This window comes from Bemisia tabaci, chromosome 4 (assembly GCF_918797505.1).
Source record: "Bemisia tabaci chromosome 4, PGI_BMITA_v3".
Classification (NCBI taxonomy): Eukaryota; Metazoa; Arthropoda; class Insecta; order Hemiptera; family Aleyrodidae; genus Bemisia; species Bemisia tabaci.
In genome coordinates this window covers 55,812,286-55,833,069 of record NC_092796.1, presented here as the reverse complement: position 1 = coordinate 55,833,069, position 20,784 = coordinate 55,812,286, and the positions used below count along the sequence as shown (strand labels likewise).

Genomic DNA, 20,784 nt, shown 5'->3' with positions numbered 1-20,784 from the left:
TCTCTAATTCAACTTGATTAAAATTGCCTCAACATTAGGAGACCACGATTTTTCCAAAATATGCTTTCTCTTAGGAAATTAGCAGTATGTCGAAAAACACGCAATTTTCAAGGATTTAAATCTGGAATTCCTACTGAAAAAATACCTCATTCATTATTTGGACTACATTTTGCAATAAAGAACAAGTATTTCTAACGCATCCCTGAAAGAACCTATCTGCTAAAGGGAACTGAACTGATGGCACAATATGCTATTTATAAAATGAGCCGACACTAGTAGTTACGTATTGCAAATGTATTGCACAGAGTTTGACTGAAGTAAAAACCACAAGAAGGATTTATCACTACAGATGCACCTATGCATGTTCCCTCTGTTCCCTCTTACATGCTATATTGTGAATCTAAAGTTCCTTCAAATTTTAAAGAGGCAACATATCATACAGGAATGCATCTCGCGATGTAGTTCTAAAAATTTCTACCAACAGCAGCACCTGAGCGGTCATCAGGCGTTCATAAAACACGTCACCAAAGAAACATGGCTTCTTTACTACGCACAAAGATTGCAAATAAATTCGAAGAACACAATATTTGTATTTATTATTTTTCACGTCGGTTACCTTTGGAATTTTCAAGCATTTATGTTATATTTTCTTTGATTCCCTAATTTTTTTGGCACTTTTCCAAGCTGGAATTCTAAGTTCTAAGAAAAAAATATTGTTGTCACTCTGAAACTTGAATCGCCCGCTTGCTGAGTGTTTTGCCCCCATTTTGCCCCCATTCGTTCCGGAAGAACCGTTTTCTTGTCGTGTTTTCAGAAATTTTGTCAGTCAGTAAAATGGCGTCGCGAGGAGAGAGTTGTTGCTCGCTTTGATGAAATCTGTGACTTAAAAGTTAAACGTGTTTCTGTATTTACTAATTTTTATGTCTTCTCTTATTTGTGTGAGTTTTTTTTTCACTTATTCATTCAATGTTTCATACTATTACACGTTTTGGCGCAATGTATTAACGTATGTTACGCCCTTTTGGTAGCTTACTCACTAATTTCAGCTCCAAATGATCGGTATTTAGTGTACCTCATCCGAAGATTGGTCACTATCTTCATTAATTTTTAGTTGAAGCAGATCTTCTAATGTGATAATCACATTACATCCATCTCGCCATCGATGATATTTCTCACTGGATCTAAGATCAGTTGGAGTCCTGAAAGCATCAGTGCCAAACATTCTGCTGTGTTATCACTATCGTTTAATTTTGTGTGGACATGCTAGCTATCCTGTAGGTATTTCTAGCTATTTATTTACATTTTTATCACGTTGTCCACGTCTCTATTAAGCTCACTGTCTGTACTAGTAGTGATATGTGATGCTCAGATTTGCTCCGACCTACGATCAGTGATCATAGCCCTGCTGTGTTTACATTTGCCAGGTTTGTTTACGTTGGATCTCTCCGCATTTATCTCAACTCCTACCAGTTACTGAGATGAATCTCTGAGTCCATTCAATTCTTTAAAGGTCTGCGGATGCTCCCTCAACAAAATAGATTTACCCATTCCAATTTAAGTGGTATTGCTGAAAAGTGAAAAGTTATGCAAGAGGGTTCCTACAAAGTGGTAGGCACCTACCTCTTGGCCTCCACTATCCATCTTAATGCACATCCTTTTTCACAACGGCCAATTTTTAAAAGAACTTACAGTTAGGAAACAATTGACTGGAATTTATTCAACTTTCGTATGAGTCCCTATCAATTTTTCCGCTTGAAGTGCCTGCTTGACAAGTTGGTAATCGTGCATCAATACATTCTTGTGCCGAAGATCACATTGGTCTAAAATTTGACACAGTAGCTATGCAAGTGTGCAGAGTCTATACAAAATAAGTCAACGCACTTCTAAACTTTGACAACAGATTGTCTGATGTCACTTTCACATGTGAAGTGAATGGGAGATGGCGAATCTTCTGTTGCAGTCTAAAAGTACATCAACTTATCTGACCAAGGCTCTATGTCACTATTAAATTTTACTGATCTTATGAAAGTTTGCAAAACGATAGATAACAAAAGTTCATTTGTTTAGGATGGTATCATTGAGTATCGAATGAGGTAGCTTCCATGTTAATTCGTTTGTTAAGTATAAAGTTGTTACTGAACTGTTGTTATCTCACCCGACAGAAATTCTCATAATTTTTTCAAGTGCCGGGTGCTGCAAAACTTGAACTGAATTACAGTCTATTTAGACTATTGCCACATTTCCTCTTAATAATGGAAAAATAAATTCAATGTTACAGACCTCTGAGTTACAATGAACGAAGTGAGTGGCGGTAAACCTCAGGAGATGGCTAGTCCCGGACCATCAGCATGGGAGTCGCCAGTAGTGGTCCATCAGCCTGTGCCAATCAAAATGCAGCCTCCCGCCCACCATAGTCCATTGGTATTGGATCATGGACACTCTCATTCTCCCGGCGCAGTGATGGGTCTTGTGCCTCAAACGCCTCACGTAAGTGGGCTGAGAACTATTGTCATGCCGACTGTTTTAGGTGTAACAATCTAGCTGTTTACCACCTTTTGTTTGTAGGAGAGAAAGCAGAGCCCTTACTCTGATAGAAAATTTGCTTACATTTAATTGTTCATTCATGAGGCGGACCAAAGTTCTGATTTTCCTGGGTGTATAATGTAAAAAGGGGGGAAAAATGTTTAATTTTGGTTCAGGAAAAGGAAAATGTGGGCCTCCCTCCCCAGTAGCATTGTATTTTGCAAAGGAAAAATCACAATATTTTGAAATTAAGTTGCGATTTTTCAGATTCTTTGACAGTGAAACTGCTAGGATCATCAACACCTGAGCAATTATCCCAGATCTTGTTTGCAATTTTATCTCTATGAAATTGCGTCCAATAAAATCGAAATTTTACCTTTCTTTATCTTGATTTTTGATTCGATAATATTGCAATAAATCGCCCTTGATGAAATCGCAATTTCATTGCAAATTCATGTGATGATACCGCAATTTTTTCCCGATAATATTTCCATAAATCGATGTCGAAAAAATCGCAATACATTCTCCGATCAAATCGCAACTTATCGCGATCACTGCTTCTTTTGGTGAGCTAGGGCAGTTCTTTTCTTGTCCGTACAATATCTTCTCAATATTCAAAATTTGATCCTTAGATTGACATGAAATCAAAGATAGAGGCCATATTGCCTCTCATGGACACTAAAATGAGAATCTTGTCTAGTAGGTATAAAACATTGAATGAGTGCTGAAAGAAATTATTTGAATTTTGTCAATTTCTACTAATATGTGCTTTTTTTCTTGATTCCTATTATGATACAGAGTGCTCCCGTGGGAGGATTCATGGAACATGATCTACCTCCAGAACTACTACAAGTGGGATGGAGAAAATTTTGGAGCAAAAGAGAAAATAGGCCATATTTTTGGAACAAATTAACTGGCGAATCGCTTTGGGAAATGCCAGAAATCAAACCCCCACAAGTAAGTTCACTCATGAGTTCACAAGCATCTCAGTCATGGAAATATCAAAATTACTTACCTCATTCTCTTACTCATTAAAAAAACGAAAGAATATCGAAGCGTCTGAGGAAGATTACCTTTGAATTATAGGGCTCTAAGTACAAAAATGACTGTAAAAGTAAGAGTCAAAACAGTCATCTTACTTTCATGAGCATGACTAAGTAATCGCTCTGTTGGAACACAGGTGTGAAGCAAGTTCCAAAATGACGCTTGCTTGCCATGTTCTGGGGTTTTTCCCGTACAGCCTAATGTCCGATTTTATGGCAAAATGCCTGATTTCCCGGTCAGATGTGCACTAGGTATTTCCCATTCTTTAAAGTATTGAGAGAAAAAAATCATCATCACTTTTTAAAATTGCCTCACAACCCAATATCTGCCTTACGTTTGCTGAGGTTAAAGGATGCCGAGATTTGGCACTTTCTGCACCTCTGTCAGGGCATTATGAGAAATATGTAAATTGGGGCACCAAATTTGAGGATGAGGAAGACTTGTTTCCTCTGGTCTCAGCTGAGCTAGTGTGATGAGGACCATTTTCGCTCATCAATGAACACGCTAACCTCCAAAGACCGCACCAGTCATGGGTATTGTTGAATATACCTGTTACTGAGTAGCGCAAAGTAAACTCTTATCTCAAATTCAGTGCCTTTTGATTGCCTTCATCAGTAAAACACTTCACTACTATAAGAGGCTTGGTCATGAAGAAGATCTTATCCCTTTTTTTCATGGATTGTATTTTGGCAATAATTTTCCTCAAAAATTTTAAAAATTTATTCTCAGTACCTCGAATCTTAGATGATTCTAGCACATAATGAATTGTGCATATTTTTTTCTCAGTTTGACCCAATTACGGATCCTCTGGGAATCTGTGGTCCTGGACCCAGTCCACAAATGAATGGACCAAATGCTGCCTTGAAAAGACGAGCATCCGAAGAGGTCACAGGCAGTCCTGCCCCTAAAAAATTTATTGTAAAGTGAGTATAGCAATTCACTTCTAGACGATTTTAACGTTTTTTCTCATTCAAGCATATATACACTAGAACATACAATATAGGCATGCAAGCAATTAAGAATTGGAAACTATCAAGCAACCAAGGCGTATGGAAAAATTAAATATCCAAATTCACCAACTTCCAAAAAATGGTGATTTTTGCCTATCAGCAGATTCTCCCTTAATTTTCGTTATGATGGCGAAAGTTAAATAATGCTTAACTCCACTGTACTATTTTATAAATCCAATTTTATTAAAGACATTTTATTTTAATTTTTTAAAAAAAAAATCTCAAGATGAACTGTCTGATTATATTATTTTATAAATCCAATTTTATTAAAGACATTTTATTTTAATTTTTTAAAAAAAAAATCTCAAGATGAACTGTCTGATTATGTTTCTCTTTAAAAACTAAAAATGAGTGTAGATTTGCAACTTTGCAACCAAACAAGTATTTATCAGCTTTTGACCCCAAGAAGTGATTCCATCTTCATGTTTGCCACATTTCATACTGCTTGCCTTTAACTGTCATGAAATTTTTTCTGTGCCATCAATGAATCTTTGTTTTACTTTTTTCTGAATTCTGTCTGCTAGAAGACAACATAATTTATCTGTTAGGCTGCGGTAAACATGAAACACTTTTGCTTTCATCTCCAATTGAGACTCATAGCTCCTCTTTGTACTTTTTCTGTCATCAGCGGTCCATGGGACTTAGAAATTCCAACAGGTGTGATTATTTATGAGAGGCAAGCATCCATGATTCCTCACCCACATCCTGATATTGAGGCTTATCGATACTCAGTGGTCCATAAATTGAGAATGTGTTACCAGGAGCTCTGCCAGTCTCGAGAATGTAAGTATTCTCTTCAGAATTATTTTCTCTATAGAAGCTTTAAGAAACTTTGTTGCATGAAACCTCACTGAATTTAAATGCATTGCGGTCAAGTGTTCATTCCGACTTGGCGGTTTTTCCAAGTTAATCAGACTTCACATTACCTATTTCAAAATTCACGCCTTAAATGTGGCAGAATTGCCCCTTGTTATAATAACACATCTGCCATGTACTACTTCTGTTAGCGCCATTTATCAAGTGTCAAAGCCTAATTTTAAGTACATCATTATTCAGGGGGAAGCTAAACATAGAGTACATAGAGTCGTAATGTAAATGGGAGAGCTGGCACCATGTTCTGCTCGACGAGTTCCGAGCCCGGTGTGCGCCGAGTTCGAGTCACTTTTTTGATACATGTTCGATCCAAAATGGCGGTTTGGAATACGTGGTGATTCTTATCTTCTTTGTTTAACATTGGATGGCCGGGTACCTGTGTATTGCAAACAATCGATCATGTATTGAAAAAGTGACCCCGCGTCACACAGGAGTCTCGGAATTAGGGACCTGGAAAATGCTTAAAAGTGGCGCCAGCTCACCCACTTACATTACGACTCTATGTACTCTGTGAAGCTGAAGAACTATTCCCTGACAAAAACCTGAAATAAGAAGGGCAAAATATTTTTTTAGAAGAAATGACCGTTAACCATTTCATCCTTTTTCTATCATATTGCTAAGAAAATTATAAAATTCATATTATGGAAATGTATTGACTTGATATGTTTTAATGAACTACAAAATTTCAACCCATGGCGAATTTGCAGGGTGTCTAAAATTTTGTAAATTTAATGTTTAAGAAGAAACAACCGAGCGAACTGAGCATGAGCATATCCTTGGTTCTAAAATGAACAATTATTTAAAAAAAATATGACCAAATGACCTACTCTGCTAAAGTACATGTGTTTAAATGGAAAATACTGCTTTATGACGTCACAAGGCAGCAGATTTTCTCACTTTAAAATCTATTTTTCTACAATTTTCCATAACAGAAAAAAATCATAAAAAATACTGCAAACGCAGCCTGCCAAGCACTCTCAGATACAGCAATAAAATTTGTTTGTACCAATTCCTAATTGTCCTAAAAAATTTTCACCTTCCTCAGTGACTTACCCCCACTTCGGTTACCTTTGATTAACATCATTAGTCCATCTCTCTTTCTTTTTTAATTTTTAATTTTTTCAATTTTACAAAAATATTAAAAATTATGTATTCTGTTCGCAGCCATTACCGCACCGGAGGATTCTTTCAACCGATGGCTTTTGGAGAGGAAAGTAGTGGATAAAGGTTGTGATCCGCTCCTGCCGAGCCAATGTGACCCAGAAATCTCCATGTCCATGTATCGAGAAATAATGAATGATATACCCTTGAAACTCGTCAGGCCAAAGTTCACTGGTGATGCTCGCAAACAGCTCTCTAAGTATGCCGAGGCAGCAAAAAAAATGATCGAGTCTAGGTAAATGAGAAAAATTTCATCAAAGCCAATCAATCTGCTCCTGTTGTGTCATGTGGATTTTTCCGTTTATGAGGAGAACATAACTACTTTCAATTCCAAGAAACCATGGAAAGCTGTAAAAAGTTGATGCAACGATCCGATATTTAGTGTTTTTAACTTTTTGAAAGAAATAATTCTAAGTATTCACAGTGGCACTAAAATCAAACGTATCACATTAATGACTCGCCATAATTTTGTGGGGATCGTAATCAGATTTTTTGACGTTCAGAAATTTGGGTAAATCCACCACTTTTAAAAATTGTTAAGTCAACCTAGTTTTATTTTATTTTTTTTTAGGAATGCATCCTCTGAAAGTCGAAAAGTGATAAAATGGAATGCAGAAGACACATTCCAGTGGCTAAGGAGAACTGTTGGAGCAACCTATGATGATTTTCAAGAGAGATTGGCTCATTTGAAGGTAAGTTTTTTCTCTTTTCCTTGGCAGCCGTACCTGAGCATTTTGTCAAGTAAAATGCCATTGTGTTGGAAACACTAACAAGAATCTTATAAGTAAAAGGATGTTATTTTCCATCAAATGATTTTTAGAGCAATTGGTATAAAAAAATGAATAAATAAATGAATAACCAAGGTGGAAAAGGAAAGAACTTGATTTTAGCTTCTGCAGAAAGTTTATATGGATTTAACAAAGAAGAATATTTTCTGTAACCAGTCTACGGAAGTATGACCAACATGCCAAGACCAGACCTGTCATAAGGGGGGGGGGGGGGGGGGGGGAGGATACTGGGGCCTGTGCGCCGTGCTGCCCGTGACACACTACTTCAAATTTATATGTAACCCTTGTTTTTTAAGGAAAAGTGAAAAAAATGTGAATAAACTTCTCCCCTTAGCCTTATTAATTTTCCTATTAAGTATTACAAACCATCCTTCAGGTGGTATGGGCCCATAAAGAAAAAGAAGGTGTTTGCATTTCAGGCATCTTGGATTTTTTTGATGATGTATGTCGGTATGGACTATTTTATCATCGATTTTTGTGGAAATGGTATAGTTCATGGAAGAAAGTGCCTCTGTATAAAGTGTTTGAAATCATATCATGAGTTGATTTAAGCAAAAAAATCGGATGTTATATGTAGTCCATTTTTCATACTTTCAATTCCGGATTTTTCTGGAGTACCTGTACGGACCTACATCACAGAGTAAACAGTCCTCAAGATGCAAACACCTCCTTTCTTTTCTCTATGGTAAGTCCGGGGGGGGGGGGGGGGGGGGCAGTCAAGGGACCTGAACCTTAAAACTGGTACCAGGGCCTGAGATGAGATGTGGAGACGCACGCCAGGCCAAGACTATCCATAAATTATGTAAGCGTAATTTAGGTAATTATTAGGCATTTTTTACGCGCAATTTACAACAATGTCATCATGAAAAGTATTGTAACTTACGGGAGTGAGTTCTGGCAACTGAAAAAATGGAGTGAAGACATGCTTAGAGCAACTGAGATGGGACTTTTGGCGGAGGTCTGCTGGTATATCACGGAGAGAGATCTGCAATGAAAAGGTGCGCGAGATATTGGGTGTGGAGAAGGACATCGTGCACGATATCAGGTCCAAGCAGTTGGTCTGTTATTGACATGTGCGAAGGATGACAGACGATCCGGCGCCTGAAAAAAAAGTAGTTAGCGTTGAGAACTAATTTGGTAAGTTCTCGCCAAGTAGAATCAAAATTAGGCTTCAGAACTAATTTATTGTACTGAAGCACCAATCAATTCGCTTCATACGCTGACTTCACTTTACTAGAGCGCGAACCAGAATTGGAAAACAGCACTAGCTGTAAAATTAGCGCTGTGGTAAGACAAATTCACCTTCGGGTCAAACTAATTCGCCCTCAACGCTAACTGCCACATTGTCCGTTACATTTATTTAGTTTCGAAAAAGTGGCGTCGGTACAACAGCCTCAATCGCGTCAGCTCGTGAAAATCAATTAAAATGTGAAATTTCGGGCTCGTTTGACAATGTAAATACTCCCGGTATGATTTATAGTGTCCTCTCTTTCTTGAAAACGCTCGAAAGCAACATAAATAAACCTGTTAAGGTTAGAAATCGTCTGTTCGATTCAAAAAGTAAACAAGCATGATATTCGTTGGAGTCGTCAATCTTCTGTATTAAATTGCGATTAAAGCGTTCCGCGTTCAGTTTATATTTTACGAAAATCTGTGAACTTACTGCTTACTTCTATAGTTCGTGTTCTCCCGTAATTTCAAAAGAATATCTCAAGTGTTCGGACGAGATATGTTTATTCAGTGTGAACATTCGCTACCGTTTCATGTGTGAGTGTGTGTCTCTCTAAAGGATAATTCTGTCTACTTGCACGTACCTATGGGATATTCCTTTCCTCTGTCGTTCATTTGGAACCGGTCAGTTTATTTTTACCTCTCATCTTTTAAGAAATCTTATTTTCCTGAAAGTATTGTCCAGTTATCATTCGCTAAGCCGTTTTCTCCTCTCTCAGTTTTGAGGTTAGGTTGACCCAACCCTACCGAATGCGAATTAGAGTAGCGGAATTAGTTTCCAGCACTAATAGTGGTTAGTGTACAGAAACCAAAAATCATGTGTGTCCAAATCACACAATTTGAGTTAGTGTATAGAAACCATTTTTAGTCATCTGACGCTAACTCATTTTTTTCAGTGTAAAGTCAGGGGAAAAAATGGCCTGGAAAACATGGAAAAGTCAGGGAATTTGCTCCAAAAGTCTGGAATTTTTTCAAGTACTGGGAAAAAAAATTTAATAAGTAAAGAAATAGAAATGAAAGAATTGTGTGTGTGTTCTACCAAACCAGCACATATTTTGTCGGCGTTTAGCCGAGGGTAAAACCCTCGTTTCCACCGTCCACCACGAGGAGGAACCGACATCAGACGGCACGCTTCCACCGTCCAACTTACAACTCCCATGGCATACGTTAATTTGAAATTCAAAATTTGGAAGAAATTTTGAAAAAATGGAGAAGACATTTTGAAAAAATGGAGAAGAAATTTTGAAAAAATGGAGAAGAAATTTTGAAAAAATGGAGAAGAAATTTTGAAAAATGGAGAAGAAATTTAAAAGACAAAGGCATGGGGCTCATGCCTTTGTTGTTAGTGAGATTTAATAAGGATAACCTTATTTTTAAATTTTTTTTAAATTTAATAATTATTGAAGATCTCATGCCATGAAGAGTTGGGTTGGCGTTCTGGGCGCACCCTCACTCACAACAGTGAACAATTTGCCAATGACCGAATGCAGGGAACTTCTCTACCACCGTGCGATCCAGCAGTGAGACAACAAACTCGTAGCTGGATACTCTCTACAGAGATAGAGATTGCTGAAACTTTGTCCGGCTTGTTCGGCCCAGGAGAACAGAATACCCTGAGCCACGAGACCCCGGGACTCTCGTGAAGTATTCGGCTCGTCCTGCATCAAAACCTACTTCAATCTGCAACATCGCCTCAACCACCAGCCCGTTTGAGAGGTGTCCGACCCTCCGGTTCCGACTTTGCCTGGTCTAAAGTGTCCCGGGGGGATGACGGCTTTAGACTTAATGCGCAAGCATCGGCAGATACCGGAGGTTGACCAGTACAGGATTGCCAGGCTTCGATCGGTCACCCCTGCAATTGGTCACTGACGAATCGCGCAAAGTCGGTCACAGATCGGGATTTTCAGACCACTGTGTACCGGTTGATCCTTGCACCTCGCGGTTCAAGGATATGGCCTAACTACTATCAGTGGTCCTCTGAAGATCATCGTTCCCCTCATGTTCCTAAGGTTCCGCTTGATCTCTTCCGTAAGCCAGGGATATGGGCTAACAACCAAGGTAATAACGTACCAAGGTTCCGCTTGATCCAAGGCTGCAATGGATATGGCCTAACATCCAAGGTATAAACAGCCTTGCTGCGCGCGAAGCAGGGCACCAAGGAAGCGGTTGATCCATGCCCGAGCGTATTAGGGATATGGGCTAACAACCAGGGTAATAACGTACCAAGGATGCGCTTGATCCTAAATTGCTCGTTACGATGTGTGAAGAGATATGGGCTAACAACCAGAGGCGAGGGAGGGTGCAGAATCACAACAGTTTGCCGGCGTTTGGCACGGGTCAGAGACCCGTCCCAGGTCCACCACGAGGAGGCTCCGGCACCAGACCCTTTTCTCTCTCTTCTCACGTTTCCTCTCGCTTTTCCTCTCGATTTTCTTCTCACTTTTCTTCTCACTTTTCTTCTCGCTTTTCCTCTTGCTTTCCTTCTCGCTTTCCTTCTCGCTTTCCTTCTCGCTTTCCTTCTCGCTTTCCTTCTCGCTTTCCTTCTCGCTTTCCTTCTCGCTTTCCTTCTCAATTTCCTTCTCAATTTCCTTCTCACTTTCCTTCTCGCTTTCCTTCTCGCTTTCCCTCTCAATTTCCTTCTCGCTTTCCTTCTCGCGCTTCCTTCTCAATTTCCTTCTCAATTTCCCTCTCACTGTTTTATTCTCTTTTATGTTCTCTCTATTCTTCTCTTCTTCTTCTCCCATGTCTCTTCTTTTCTCTCCTCTCTTCTCTCTTTTCTTCCTGTTCTTTCTCTTATCTTCTTCCTCTTTCTATTCTTCGCCCTCTCCTCAAACTTTGATTTTACCCTATACGATGAGGTACTTTCACGAATGAGCCGTAAATAGTAGTTTTTTTTATCGTAGAATATAGTCTATTTGATCCCCAGGGAATCTAGTAGCCAGTAACTAGACTTCTGACAGTGCTTCAGAAGACAAACGCATACTCCATCACCGAGACAGAGAATTGACGAAGGAAGTGATTCGGTCACTTCATTCGAAGTTAGGAAAAGTCTCAAAATGGTGAGCAATAGAAAAATGTTGAACATCTTATTTATAATCAAGAATCTCATTCCTAGACAAAAGTCCTGAGGACAGAAGAACTCGCGATCCCAGTGGCGTGGCGTGAATTGCGATATATCGATTGTTATGCCATTTAAATCCATGGTAAAAAACCAATTATTAAGGTGTTCGCTACGAACACCCTGTTTATCGATCCTTTTCCATAGGTTTAAATGGCCGATAAATCGATATATCGCAAAGCGCGCCACGCCACTGCACGAGCCGTCCATTTTTCATCATTTATTCCGGTAGAAATAACGTTGAATCAATAAGAAACTCAATGAAACACAACTACACCGAAACACACTCGTTCATCATATGTATGAACTGATATTAATCAAAATTAATCATTTATTGTCTCAAACTGTGTTTTTTGCTAAGTCCTGACGACGGCTGAGGCCGAAAAGCTTCGACTATTAAGTTCCTGAATTTCAAGTTAACGTGAGTTAACAGTTTATTTTAACCCATAGCACTGGCTACCCAACAAATCAAAAATTACACAAAAACTACTACCATAATGTTGTAAATCAACACATTCAATACAAATTGTCATTGAAAGAGCAAAAATGACCAAGACGGATTATAAACATTAGTTGTAAAACAGTAACCTCTGGCGGAATTTTTTTCGTTTTGCAAAACAACCTCTAGTATAGCAATAATGAAAGTTTTGGTGGTTCACTTGCCTCGGCACAGTAAAACTAAACTTAAGAGAGCTCATCGTTTCCCGCATGAAAGAACGTAACTTCATTTCAATGTTGCCAAATGTCCCCTCGCAAATTGCATATTAAGTAGGAGGATCTTGAACTTTCCTAACTGGAAATTTCATTGATAATTTTCCCCGAGATTTCATGCAAAATTAAAATAAAAATTACACAGGCACATTTTCATTAATTTGTTTTACAAATTTGTGCCTGAAAATTGCACAGGCATAACTTTGTAAAAGAAATTAATTGTTTGAGTCAATTTGGTGACCTTGGAATGGAGTTACATTCCTTCGTACGGGAGACAAGTTTTACATTTAAACGTCTGGTCAGTTCTACTTATATGTGACAGACGAGGGTTAAATGGACTACATTTTGTAATTAGGAACTAAAATTTCTGGCTCATCCTTAAAAACACTTTTGTTCATCGGGAAATTAATGGCTCATAAGTTATTTCTAAACTGAGTCAGAAATTATAGTTCCCAATTGCAAAATGTGGTCCAAATGAGTCTGGAGGCTATTGGAGCGGAGGAAAACTTATTATTCATGTGGAAGCTACCTTTCATAACAATATGCCGGGTCCCTTTTACAAGTGACCAGATCTGTAAGAGGAGACCTATCTTTCTGGGGAAAAAATTCCTTTAATCAGGAAATTTGATCCTAAATCTCAAAACCTGTCGTGAAGCTTGAAGACAAAAATTCCTAGGTTGTAGAAAAATGTTGTTCATGTGTCCGCAAAAAGTCAAGAACAATTCTCTCCCGGAGGAGAAGATCTTTTTACACAGATCCATACACAAATGGACTGCATTTTGCAATTGAGCACTTTTGTGTATCAAGTTTAGAAACAACGTAAGTACCTATACTTAGTATCATATGCACATAAGTGTTTTTATAGATGAGCCAGAAATTGTAGCTCCGAATTGCAAAATTTATAGTTCAAATTAAGTAACGTTGACTCAGACCGCTCTCGACGCTCTCTGCTCAATCTTCACCAGATTGAAGGCAAGAAGGAAGTATAGCAGCAGTCGATAACCTAACAAGGTTTAACAGTTAATTTCCACCACGACGCACTTTTAGACCCCGGCTCGTCAAAAATTCATCCAAAGACACGAGGCATTTTGGAAATTCATGAATTATCATCCAATATTGTTAATTGTTACTTAGCTCTATGATGACCCATGTCTCCAGTAAAAATCTTAGCTTGAAGATACGTCTGGTTTTAGAAATACAGCGTTGACAAGTTTCCATATTTAAGCTTTAAAGATTATCGTATTATCAAGTATCTTACTTTCTGTAAACAACTGTCATTGGATGTTTCATGATATTTTAAGACATTTTATCAACAGTCAGTGTACATTTTTCTAAAAAAATACGTTAATAATAAATAATTTTTCTACGTTAATGCTGTTAATTCTGTTGATACAACGTTGCAAACTTGACATCACAGACCTATAAAAATGCTCATTTTGTTCCGTTTTTTAGTTAAAAAACGAACTTATTGACCACCTAAAGGTATGATAATGTGGTTTAGCTGAAATTCTATGATAAGATTAGTCTTGTGTAAAAGTTTTACCGCGAGTGTAAGTATAGATTTAACGATACAGCGTTGCAAAGTTTATGTATATAAGCTTTAAAAATGTTTTTATTTTTAAGTTCAGTGTTTGTTTGTTTTTTTTTTTTTTTTTTTTTTTTTTTTATGAAATAAACCATTAACGTTATCTGCAGATGTAAGATTGATTTGTAGTGATACAGCGTTGCCAAGCTTACAATTTTGAACTCAACGAAATATGATTTTTTTTAAAAATTTTTTTTCCAGTTTAAGATAAAATCAATGGGTATCATCCCTCATATCAATCCAAAATATCAAGGTCTGATGTCTGTTCCAAGTGACAATTGGTTTTTGCAATAATACTTTCGCCAAGTTTATTCACAATTCTCTCCAAGCAATAAATAATAGACGATTTTAAAATAAAGATGCTTCCAGTAGTTATTTGATTTTGCTTATTTTTTTATTTACATTGACATTTTTTTCTTTCATTTTTATATGACTTTCTACCGTACATTATTTTTCATTTTTTTTTATTTTTGTATTTTTTATAGTTTTTTATCTTCTTCCTTCAAAATATTTTATTCATGCGATGCTTCAGTATCAGTCCTGTCTTGCCTTCAAATCTATAGAAAACGCCTCAACATGATGCCAATTTTAAACTTTCACCCTCCAAAAGTCATATTTAAATAATTTTAAAATTCTCTCTTAAGGAGGCGTCTGGGTTTTTTATACATTAACGCAACAGTGATTTAAATATTCTATTTAGGTTTTAAATTATATTTTATTGTTTTGTTGGTGTATTTATTATTTTTCGTTCATTTAATTTACTTTGCATTTTTTTTTTTTTTATTTTTTTTTTTTTTTTTTTTTATTTTTTTTTATTTTTTTATTTTTTTTTTTTTTTTTATTTCTTTAATATTTTCAAAATCTTCCATTCTTACGTTCAACATACTCAGTTTTTTAAGGCATAATGAATGTATCGTCTGTATCAAGATTTATTTCTACTTAAAAAAACCCAAACGCCTCCATATTCTATGTTAGTTTCTTCATTACACCTAAAAAAGGTTGAATTTGCAACTAAGTCTAGGCAGAATATTTCAGATCTTGAAAGCAACGCTGATGCTGAATCATCCATTGTATTCCAAAAATCCTCTGGAATTACATTTTAAAGTAAAATAACTATTGGAAGTATCCTTATTTTTAACTAATTTTATACAATCGAATGTTAAAAGAAAAGCAGATAAAATTTGCAACGATGTTATTTTAATGCAATTGTCACCCAGGATCAACATAAAGCCTCCACATTTCGCTTCACACTATTAACCATTAACTCATATTGTATCTTGTCTCCAATACAATAACAAGAAAAAGTAGACATTTTCATAGATGAAAGATGTAAACTTTGCAACGCTGTATTGCCCAAAATTATCGTATACTGATTAAATCTATGCTATACGTCTAAACTTTGCAACGCTGCATTGCCTAAAATTATCGTATACTGATATAAATTTTACTATGAGTCTGCGAGTATCTCTAATTGTATATTTTATGTCTCAAATACTGCTACAATATACAAAACTATAAAAAATGGGTATTTTTAAAGGGCAAGAATGTAATTTTTGCAACGTTGTACTGCTATTAACGGCTCATCCACAATTTGAAACTTTTACTACGGATTTTCTTATAATTTTTCAGTTACGCGTCATGTTTACTTGAAACTTACATTACTTGTTACTTACATTACTTTGAAATTGGCTTTTGGAAGAAATTCTTCAAAAATATGAAGATTTTTAAGACTCAAACATGCAAACTTTGCAACGCTGTAGCTCCAAAACCAATGGCGTGGCGTGAATTGCGATATATCGATTGTCATGCCATTTAAACCTATGAAAAAGGATCGATAGACAGGGTGTTCGCAGCGAACACCTTAATAATCGATTCTTTACCATAGCTTTAAATGGCATGAGAATCGATACATCGCAATTCACGCCACGCCACTGTCCAAAACCAAACGTATCCTCAAGCTAAAATTTTTACCGGAGGCTTGTCTCATCATAAGGTTTCATTTCGGTCACGTACGAATGAAATCCCCGGGTTTCAAAAAAGGTCGCTCCTCTGACATTAGGACGTATCTCACTTTTCACATGAACCGCAGAAAGCATGGATTTGAATGTGACCCAGGGCTCACGAGGAAATTGAGATTCGCCCTTTCGTCAGAGGAGCGACGAAACGGGGCCACTCATTGGGAGGCTTTTTAATCTATTTTCCTCCCTCAATTGGACTGCATTTTGCAATTTGGAACTATAAATTCTGGCCCGGTTTAAAAAAAACGCATGTGCCATTAGTATCCCTATGCACATAAGTGTTTTTTTTCAGATGAGCCAGAATTTATAGTTCCAAATTGCAAAATGCAGTCCAATTCGTCGTTACCTCCCACGAAAGAACATAACTACATTTGGATTACATTTTGCAATAAGGAACCACTATTTCTGACTCTCCCATAAAACCACCGTTCTGCACAGGGAAACCAATGGCATATACGTTGTTTCTAAAATGAGCCAGAAATAGTGGTTCCTTTTTGCAAAATGTGGTCCATTTCATCGTTGCCAGATTTCGCCTCGTAAATTTGAATTTGTAAAGGAAAATGTTAGGTATTAATTGTACATTTCACTGATTTTTCCGCTGATCTCATGAAAAACGAAAATAAATTTTGGATAAAGATTACGCTTTCTCGTGTTTGTGAAAAATTGAATTCTTTGAATCAATTTGACAACTTTGGAATGGAGTTACGTTTCTTCGTCCGGGAAATGACAAAAAATGAAGCTGAATCCTGTCGTAGCGAATTCAGTGAATAGTTTATTCTGCAGAATCTTGGAAAAATAAGACAGTTTCAAGGCATTATGTTCCGTAGTTCTGCAGTATTACAGAAACAGAACATCAGGAAAAACTAAGCACCGTCAAATCGTCGCTCCTCTGACGTAAGGGCGTATCTAGATTTTTGCATGAGCCTTAGAAAGCATAGAGTTATACGGAGCACAGGGGTCACGTAGAAATCAAGTTACGCCCTTACGTCAGAGGAGCGACGAAATGTAGTTAAGTTGATTCTACCTAAAATCGCCCGAATGATGACAGCGGCGATGATCAGCGTTGAGGAAGAATGAGGGGCTTGTAGGACAAAGCGCGTAAGTGCAGTTTTTGCTACCTCGAGAAATATGTGTTTGAAGTCTCGAAATTACATGGATCCTTATGGCGGAAAGAAAGTTCAAACTGACTTTTTGAAGCTTAAAAATTGAAATTTGAGAGGGAATTTTTCACAAAATATGCACTAAGACTAGTTTTACTTGAAATCATTATCGAGAAATATGTGTTTGAAGTCTCAAAATTACACGGATCCTTATGGCGGAAAGAAAGTTCAAACTGACTTTTTGAAGCTTAAAAATTGAAATTTGAGAGGGAATTTTTCACAAAATATGCACTTAGACTAGTTTTACTTGAAATCATTAAAATCTCAACTTTTTCAAAAACTGCACTTATGCGCCTTGTCCTCCAAGCCCCTCAAATTTTTTAGCAGCCCATTTCAAAAATTGAAATTATTGACAGTAACCGATTCATTAGAAGTTGAGGTGATTCAATGAACGCCATATTTTGTGCCAGAACGACATGCGAAATATCGCGTCGATTGGTTTCATTTTTTCAGCTACTCGTAATTTTTCTCGAATTTTGAGATCGCAATTCTGTTGTCAGGAGACTAAAGAATTCACCTACCAAATTTTGACAAACAAATTCATCGTAATGAAGTCGTGGGTTTTTTTTATGAGACAAAATATCGCATTCGAATGCAGTATTTTTCCTCTATTTTCCTCACGCCTTTAATACTTTGAATTTGTTCATCAAAATTGATAAGTGAATTATTTAGTCTCCTGACAATGGAATTGCGATCTCAAAATTCGAGAAAAATGACGAGTCGCCGGAAAAATGGAACTTATCGATGCTATATATCGCATGCCGTTCTGTCACAAAATATGGCGTTCATCGAATCACCTTAATTTTCGAAATAGGAGGAAGCTTGAGAGATCTTACCGTGAAGAAGCGATGATCTGCAAGGTCAGGAACAGCTCTGATGCGTAGGGTGAAGATTTCCATCCTCGTTCATCGCCTTCTCAAATGTTGGCTGCAAAGAAAAAAAATTAATTTAATTAATTGTCTAGTATATGGAACAGCTTAACAAATAAATTGAAATAATGTTGAAAAATAATGGAATAAAACTGCTTTTTTTACCACAAAATTACAATATTCTCACATAATGTATTCAATAATAATCAATTTTCAACGATTAAACATTTTCATATCGACGACTTAAGGAGATTTGATGGACGCCATATTTAGTGTCAGAAAGGCATGCGATATATCGCATTCATTGGTTCCATTTTTTCAGCTACTCGTCATTCCTCTCCAATTTTGAGATCGCAATTCTGTTGTCAGGAGACTAAAGCACTCGCTTACCGATTTTAACAAAGAAATTCAACGTAATAAAGGCGTGGTTTTTTTAGAGAGAAAATATCGCATTCGAGTGCAGTTTCGATATCAGTATCGAATGCGATGTTTTCTCTCTAAAAAAACCACGCCTTTAGTACGTTGAATTTCTTTGTTAAAATTGGTAAGTGAGTGCTTTAGTCTCCTGACAACAGAATCGCGATCTCAAAATTGGAGAAAAATGACGAACACTGAAAAAATGGAACCAATTGATGCGATATATCGCATGCCGTTCTGACACAAAATATCGCGTCCATCGAATCACCTTAAGTGTAGAAACACGCGTTTCCGTCTGCTACTCAACAGATTTTCTGTCATACTTCATTTTTTCTCGGGGGAACGGTCTACCTAATTTCTTTAAAACTTCCGTGATTTTTTTTCAATTTTTGCAGAATACTTTGTATAAATTTCAAGCTATGAAGTTTGCTTGTTTCTTTTCGAAAAAATAAAATAAAGGTGAAAATTTTATGACACCACAATAGAAATGCATGATTTTCCACTTTGGCCATCGATTTATGAAGAAGTTAGGTAATTCGCAAATGCAAAAAATTGCAACATATTTCAATACGCAGAATACCTCGATAACTCCACTGATTGTGAAAAAAATCTCGAGAAAATCAAAAGATTATCGCCCACAGGGATTCTCAAATGAAATATCGATGGCCGAAGTGCGAAACCACCTATCTCCGTCTGCGACGTCCCGGACCTCCTGTTACACTTTATTTTTTCTTGGTAAAACTAGTCAACTTATTCCTTGAAAACTACCTCGATTTTTCCTCTCTTTTAGCAAAATATTCACAGGAAAGAAAACACATTGGATCTAGAGTCGAGACTCTTAAAAACATCGACAAGAAAAAGTACTCTTGATTCAATCAAATCTAGCTTAGATCAAGAACCAAGCCTCTTAATTTCAGCGGATTTCCTTTTGATTCAAGCAAAAATCCGATTGAATCAAGAGTATTTTTTCTTGTCAATGTTTTCAAGAGTCTTGACTCTAGATCCAATGTGTTTTTTTTTCAGTGTTCTGTAAAGATATCAAGCCAAACAGTCGACTTAATTTTCCTCGAAAAATAAAATGGTAGCATAAAATTTACTGGAAATACGTGGTTTCACACTTAAGTCACCGATATTAAATGTAACCACACTTCTCTCGTAAAAAAAAAGAAAAGAAAAAAAAAAACATTTTGTTGATGACATCAAGCGACTTACCGAATCAACGCTGAGGAATACACGTGAGCAAATTGACTTCCGAAACTATATCCTCAAATCAAATTTCACAGAAATATCACTGAAAAGACACTACCGAAAATTCGCACGATGACAACCGACACGAGTGACAAACACTACTTCCACTTATTGTAAAACACGGCAAACTATCGCACTGGACGGAAAAAGTAGAGGCTTGCAGACTAAAACTTTCGGCGGATAGAAAACTTTCGGATAGTAAGGTTTTTCAACTATTCACTGCACCTTCTATATTTACGAAATAGTTCACAGAGAATAATTTTAATAATAAAGTACCGAACACGAAAATAAAGTACCGAACACGAAACTAAAGTACCGGACACGAAACTTGTTCAACTATTCACAGCACCTTCTAAATTCACGGAACAATTCACTGAGAAAAATTTTAATAATAAAGTACGGAACACGAAAATAAAGTACTGCACACGAAACTACACTGATGGTAATGCACTTGAATCACACGACTATCACTCGCGGTCCCGAGATGAATATATTTCCGATAAAATATACTTCCGATTGATTATCCTCTACGCTCAAGTTCAACCCCTACGGCTGCGCGACTTCGACTGACCAAAGTACCAGAAGTTCCGAGCCCTCGAGGTCTCCAAAGTTTTCCTTGTTGTTCTCGAAAACAAAAGAGTGGCTTCGATTTCCAAAATATCCCTAATTTCGGGTTTCCCAGGTGAAAGGTCAGTGCAAGCTCACAAAAGAAAATGTCTTCATTGAACTGAAAACTAATTGGATGTATTTCTATCAAACGGAACTATGTGCGTTAAGACATTAGCCCTGAGACCCATACGAAATATGTCCATAACAGGGCTCACGTCATAATGCACGTAGTTCCGTTTGATAGAAATACGTCCAATTATTACAATAATTAATGAGGGTACCTGGATTTCCCGGATTAATTCATCTCTCACTTTTCACAACTTTCCTTTTTTTGCTGAAAAGTAGTGAGGGTTCGTCCATGAATTACGAACCCATTTTTCCCGACCTTTGACCTCTTCTTCTCCCTTTGTCCTAGATGTC

At 37.0% G+C, this 20,784-nt stretch overlaps 1 protein-coding gene and 1 long non-coding RNA gene across 3 annotated transcripts; one reads left to right on the top strand and one right to left on the bottom strand.

The window, feature by feature from the left end:
• The first annotated feature begins 639 nt into the window (after positions 1-639).
• Positions 640-7,396, top strand: LOC140224536 (mRNA (2'-O-methyladenosine-N(6)-)-methyltransferase-like). 2 transcript variants are annotated; one of them, XM_072300094.1, is made up of 7 exons: positions 640-938; positions 2,279-2,487; positions 3,322-3,480; positions 4,354-4,490; positions 5,206-5,360; positions 6,615-6,846; positions 7,183-7,396. In XM_072300094.1, exons 2-7 carry the CDS (start codon positions 2,293-2,295, stop codon positions 7,379-7,381), a joined length of 1,077 nt encoding a protein of 358 aa, XP_072156195.1. In that variant the 5' UTR covers positions 640-938; positions 2,279-2,292; the 3' UTR covers positions 7,382-7,396. The 2 variants fall into 2 exon arrangements, with proteins under 2 accessions (XP_072156195.1, XP_072156196.1); XM_072300095.1 differs by lacking the exon at positions 640-938 and adding an exon at positions 969-1,274.
• Positions 7,397-14,985: 7,589 nt separating this feature from the next.
• Positions 14,986-20,364, bottom strand: LOC109039322 (uncharacterized). The gene is made up of 2 exons (XR_011899809.1): positions 19,720-20,364; positions 14,986-18,148 (listed from the first exon to the last, which is right to left on the bottom strand). It is a non-coding gene; the product is annotated as an uncharacterized lncRNA (long non-coding RNA).
• Positions 20,365-20,784: the final 420 nt, after the last annotated feature.